Source organism: Halyomorpha halys, unplaced genomic scaffold (genome assembly GCF_000696795.3).
Source record: "Halyomorpha halys isolate HHAL.00 unplaced genomic scaffold, Hhal_1.1 Scaffold1407.1, whole genome shotgun sequence".
NCBI classification, from domain to species: Eukaryota; Metazoa; Arthropoda; class Insecta; order Hemiptera; family Pentatomidae; genus Halyomorpha; species Halyomorpha halys.
In genome coordinates, this window is record NW_027109187.1 from 67426 (window position 1) to 73649 (window position 6224).

At 40.0% G+C, this 6224-nt stretch overlaps 1 protein-coding gene across 8 annotated transcripts in view; it reads left to right on the plus strand.

Moving 5' to 3' along the window:
- Positions 1 to 6224, plus strand: part of LOC106689602 (kelch-like protein 4) — an 84649-nt gene that overhangs the window by 41244 nt on the left and 37181 nt on the right. For all 8 annotated transcript variants that reach the window (XR_010843419.1, XM_067047373.1, XM_067047377.1 and 5 more), the window contains one exon: positions 1197 to 1313. Coding sequence is in view for 7 of the 8 variants with exons in the window: in XM_067047373.1 (XP_066903474.1) it covers positions 1197 to 1313 (117 nt within the window). In the remaining variant the exon portion in view is untranslated. The remainder of the gene's footprint in view (positions 1 to 1196; positions 1314 to 6224) is intronic.

Sequence of the window (6224 nt, forward strand, 5' to 3'; positions counted from 1 at the left end):
TCATTTCCTTAATTATGTTATTTTACCCACTTTTTCAATTACCTATGTATACATTTTATTTCCCGCTTCTCTCATCACTTCATTTTATTAATTCTATTTTGTAAAATTATTCATTTTATGTGTAAAATTATTCTGTTTATACTTCCTTTTTATTTATTTTTTTATTTTTCTATACTTACTGTGGTTGTTATCTTTAGCCCTGAAGAAGGCTAGAAACTCTAGCCGAAACGTTGGCACATTAAAATAAGTTAATCAAACTTATTTGTGTTTTTCATTGACCGCACCCTCAACCATCTTCTCCTCAAAATAGTTTACAACTATTTATTTTCCGACGTTTCGCCCCACTTTGCAGGGCATCATCAGGGCTAAAAAGATACAAAAAAACAAACAGAATATTACAACAATAATATACAATGAGGCATTTTAGCTAGGATAAATACCTGGATTGTTTCCATCATTTCACTGAGTTTATCTTGGATTCTTTTAAAGCCTGTCAGGAGTTCCGCGGCATATTGCCCACTAGACTATTTTGGTTTTTTCGTCTCCCTGATCATCATAAATATGTCCTCTTCTGGGGCCCATCGTCCTCCTCCGAACGCCTTCTTTAATCTTTCCTTGATTACTCTCCAAGGGGTCTCTTTATCGGCCTGAATTTGGTTGAGGATGCTTCTTTTTACTCTGCAAACGACCGCTGCTTTTAATGTCTCTGCATCTTCGCTATCGATTAAATTTTCGATAGACTTCGCTTCAATTCGGCTTATTAGTCGGTCACCCCCTTTAATGAAGTGGCTCAATTCTCCTATTTCTCCGGTAAACCGTTCAAGGTCTGAAACGGCCTTCCTCAAGTCCTGGGCGGTTGCTGTGCATACTTTTACCCACTCAAGTGTTGTAATATGGGCTCCCACTAGAGACTCTTCTGGTAGTGGGTCTAGCTCCGGGGGTGGAGGAGTCACCTCCATGGGAGGTAAGTTCTGGATCCTATTTTGGTTCAAAGCTTCCAGGTTAAAAACCGCAAAATAGTTTTTTTTTTTTCTAAACAAACTATTTGTTCTTTTTTGACCACAACTCTGATCATCTTCTTATATTTAAATTTTTATAAATTAACATATGTGGTTTTTAATTGTGTTCATCAAAAGTGTATGTTATTTTAATGAAATGTCAGTTTATAGTTTTGGAAAATAATTTTTTTTTTTTAGGAACATTTCATTGATGTAATGGCTAGTCAGGAATTTTTGATGATGCCAGCTGATGAATTAGCCAAATTTTTGTCTTCAGATGATGTAAATGTACCATCAGAAGAACTAATTTATAAGGTCAGATCAGATTAAACTATATTTATAAATTAATTTATTTTTAAGTTTTCTTCAGTAGTGGATAGGTTGTTTCATGAGATGTTAGTTATTAAGGGAGAGATTAGTTTAACAAGAATGTAGTTCAGTGCCACTAATCTCACCTTCCTATCTGTCCTTTGTTGAGATATGATTTTTTTAGGAGTTTTCCAGACAACCACAGTTTTTTTCTCATCAAAATCCGAATTTCTCTAATGTAACCAAAGATTTCTCAACTTTTGTCACCTTATTAAGATTGTCGGATGAATTTCCCATAAGATAGCAACAATTTATAGGAAAATATTGCTTTGTTAGACGATCATAGCATATAAAGCTAAGTAAAGAAGAAAAAATGAATAATTTTCCTAATTACATAGCAGAATTCACTCAATGTATTTTCAAGGTACATTCATGGTGATTTCATAAAAGTTGCTTTATTTTATCAGCTTTCAAAAAGTATGTCCAAGCTAGTTTAACTTCAGAGAGATATAGAGGTTGAGATATAAAAAAAAAAAAAAAAAAAAAAAAATAGATAGAATACAAATGACGAGTATTATTTTTCTTTTAGTTTTATTTTGTTATAATTGGCTAGGTTTTTTTTAAGATGTCAGCTGACTGAGGGGATCAGCTGATCGAACTTATATAAAGAGATGTACCACACCCAATAAAGCCTGTATTTTACAGCAGTCCAAGCGTGTCATATCTTATTCCATCCTCTCTTTTTTTTTTTTTTAGTTTTACTTTCGCCGATACTTAAGTGGTGCCAAAACCCAGAACTTTTAGATACCGGAGTAATTTTTGTTTTCAAGAAGAATTATTTTTTTGTTTTGATTTTGTCGCCTCCTTTCATTTTATAAAAATATGGCCAGTAATGGAATCATGAGAGCAGCAGTTCTGAACCTGGAGGGTTGGAACCAAAATAACCAACCACAAGCTGCAGCGAACCACCTTTATCTGAAGGGAACCCACCTCCAGAAGAAATTCAGCCACTAACGGAAGTTTCTTTAGCGTAAGCTCATGCCATGATGCTAGATTGGATTAAGGTCCTTACAGCAACCACATGGCCCCAGAAGAGGACATATTTATGATGATTTGGGAGACAAAGAAACTAAGACAGTCAAATGGGCAGTATGCCGATGAATTCCTGGCACGCTACAACAGAATCGCCGATAAACTCAGCGAGGTGATGGAGACAATCCAGGTACAGGGTCAGATACAATTCCTATCCAATGTACTAAAGATTCAGTTGACAAAAGAACTGGGGAAGAAGGGAATGCCAAGAAAACTCTTCTTCGTAGAGTTCGCGCCAATTGACACCAGTGCCAGAGAGGAAGAGTCCCGTATGGAAATACTAGAAACAGGATGGATGAGAGTTGCTTACTATCAACCGAGGACTAATCTAGTTCTATGGAGAAGAAATGAAAACCGTCGTAGTGGAAAGGAAACAGCTTCAACCACCGAAAGGAGGCAGATAAAACCAAGAAGCAGCAGGCACCGTGAGGACAGAAAATGCCATGGTTGCAGGAAAGTAGGGCGCTTAGTGGCCCACTGTCATGCACAAGGTGTTTTGAATGCGGAAATGAGGGGCACATTGCCAAACAGTGACCATACATGTACCAAAGAAGAGATTTAGGCGGGGGGTGAACCAATGGTGATCAGCGCCCAGCAGATACGGAGAAGCAATTGGAGGTTGAGTAGATCATCTGGTAAATACCCGGAAGCATCGGGAACGTCGTAGACCGAAGAAGAAGCTAGAGAGCCATGGAACGGAGTTAGTCAAGGGGAAAGAATGGAAATAGGAGGATGGAAACAAGGGAACAGAGGCGGATGGAGGTGAAGAACAGGAGAGAGGAAGATGCAAGACATCTGAAGGGGATGTCAGCAGAGGGGCAACTGAACACTGTTGAATTATTAAGTGAGGGAGAAGAGCAGTGGTCTGCCTATAATAAAGATAGCAGGAGTGAGGTGCCTGGTGGGCACTGGCAATTCCAACACCGTCATGTGCCAAGAACCCCTTGAAAAGCTGTGCTGTGGAGAGAAGACTCACCAAATTCAGGAATATCAGTGTAAACTAATCACCCTGGGTGGCCGTTGAGAGGTGGAGATAGAGTTAACATGGAGGGGATTTAGTATGGAAAACTTGCTGGGAAAAATCGTAGGAGGTATGCCTAAGAAAAACAAAGTAACTGTGGGATGTGACCTGCTAGGGAAGGTGAGAGCTTGGGTTAGGAATAGCAGTGGAAAATGGAAGATTTAAAATTTACAAATGTCATTTTCAGCGGAAGAATGCGGGTACTCATGTTGCAGCAATCAACCAGACCAAGGACTGGAGATGAAGCCTTAGAAGGGAATTTGAAGATATTTTTTTTAAAGAAGGGGACATGCTCGGGACGACTAGGAGGATGGTCCATGAGATTTTACTAAAACAAGACAGAGTGACATTTGTGAAAGAGAAAAGATACCCACAGGCGTTAAGATCCATAAGTTTTTGAGGGGAATTGACGAATCTGTATGTTAGATTTATGTGGATGTTCTCCTAGTGTTCAGTAAGAATGAAGAAGAACGCGTGCAGCATTTACACCGCATATTCCAGAGAATTAAGCAATTTGGGCTCAAATTATCGGGAGAGAAATAATGGCTGGGGTAGGAACAAATAAATGTTTTGGGCCACACAATTTCCAGGGAAGGAATTAAACCCGACACAGACAAAGTCGCAGATATACGGAAGATGGCAGTGCTTAGGGATGTGAAGGGAGTTCGGAGGTTGCTGGGAACTTTAAATTATTACCAGAGGTTTGTGCCAGAAATGGCTGATTATCTCGTCCCACTCACCAACCTTTTGAAGAAAGGCAAGAAGGTGATCATCACTCTGATGGTGATCATCACTCTGATAGTGGAAGACTATATCAGGCGGTGCATGGAGAAGCTGCAGTAGGAGCCGTTCCTTGCTTTCCCAGACTTCCCTCGACAATTCACCATCACTACAGATGCGAGTGAGTACACGCTGTGAGTGGTGTTGTCTCAGGTGGGTGAAGGAGGAGATTGCTCAGTGGCGTACGCCAGTAGGCGCCCGACAGAGACTGACACCAGATACAGTGCGCTGGAACGATAGCTCTTAGGAATAGTGTGGGCTGTTAACCACTTAAGACCCTATGTGTTCTGGATAAAGTTTAAAGTACACACGGACCATAGGCCCTGCAATGGGTGGGAAAGTTGAAGGAGTCTTCAGCCAGAATTATGCATTAGAAGGAGTTATTGGGACAGTACAATATGGAAATCACATATAAACCAGGCAAAGAAAATGTGGTAGCTGATTGGTAGTGATTGAGCCATAACTGTGAATGCCTTGGAAGAAGACAATGAGGAACCGTCTGGAGTGAAACAGTTTCTATAAAAATGGACACCGAGAGAGGAAGATGGACAGAATGTGGCGGAGGAAGACAATAGGGAGGAATCTTCGTGCAATAAGAGCTCTGAGGAAGGAAGACCAATAGATATGGAGGAAGTTGAAGACATCATCAATGACAAGAGGCGACGGATTATATGAAAGACGAGAACCACTGGATTAGTCGGAGTTGAGTGTAACAAGTATGGGAGGAGTAATATCACAACGATTTGGTCGCAGCCTGGCGTGAAAACGACCAGATCTGTAAAACGTTGAATAATGCTTCCAAGCCTGGTGAAAAGTGTCACCTGTGCATTGGGAATGAAACCGTTTAGGAGAAGATCAAGTGGCTATGGCCTGATAAACACATAGGAATGGACAGGACATTCGCCCGATTCAAGCTGATGGTGTTAGTATATCATCAGAGCTCAACAAATCACCGCAGCATCTCGGAGGCCCTGCAAGCATTAAAGAGAAGGTACTTTTGGTGGGGGATGAAGAAGACAATCACAAAAGTTGTAGGAAACTGCGAAATTAGTCTACACACAAAGTATGCCAGACACTCCCCAGAAGAGAGACAAGAGGAGATACCTACCGCATATTACGCTCAACGATCTACAGGTTGACACTTTCACATGGAGAGGATTTAAATAGATTATCATAATTGATCTCTTCAGTAAGGCGGCTATGTCGCCTCAGGTGCAGGACAAGTTGTCGGAAGCAGTGTTGGTAGCTCTCTGATTGTGGTTCCAATTCTACAGAATTCCAGAGCTTATCTTATCAGATTCAGGCTGAGAATTTGACAATGCTATGTTTCGAACAGAAATGAAGAACCTCCAGGGCACCTCAAGAGCAGAGGAAGCATAGAGTGGCTTCATAGCATGTTGAGTGACCATTTCCGCTTATATCAGATCGACAAGGGATTAGAACCGGATGTAGTAATGCCTAAGGCTATAGCGGCATATAATCATTCCATACACATCGTTACAGGGTTTATTAAACTAGGGAATTAAACTCGACACTGACAAAGTCGCAGCTATATGGAAGATGACAGTGCTTAGGGATGTGAAGGGAGTTGGAGGGTTGCTGGGAACTTTAAATTATTATCAGAGATTTGTGCCAGAAATGGCTGATTACCTTGTTCCACTCAACCTTACATTTTGAATTTTGTAAATATAGTTTTATGTTCATTTTAGCCTATTTATGTATTGTATGAAGAGTTGTTTTATTTTACTCTTTAAATTATGTATACAGCATTTATTTCAGGGAGCTTGTGAGTTTTTACAATGATATGTATGTAGGAATTTATTTTTATTGTTTTTGTTTTCTATGTTATTATATTGTATAGTATTAGTTTACGAGGATTGTTCGTAAACTGGTGGAGAATTTATTATGGTCTGAGTCAGCTGTTACTTCGATGTCAGCTGACTGAGGGGATTAGCCGATCGAATGTAAATACAGAGATGTACTGAACCCAATAAATCTAGTATTTTACAGCGGTCCAAACATGT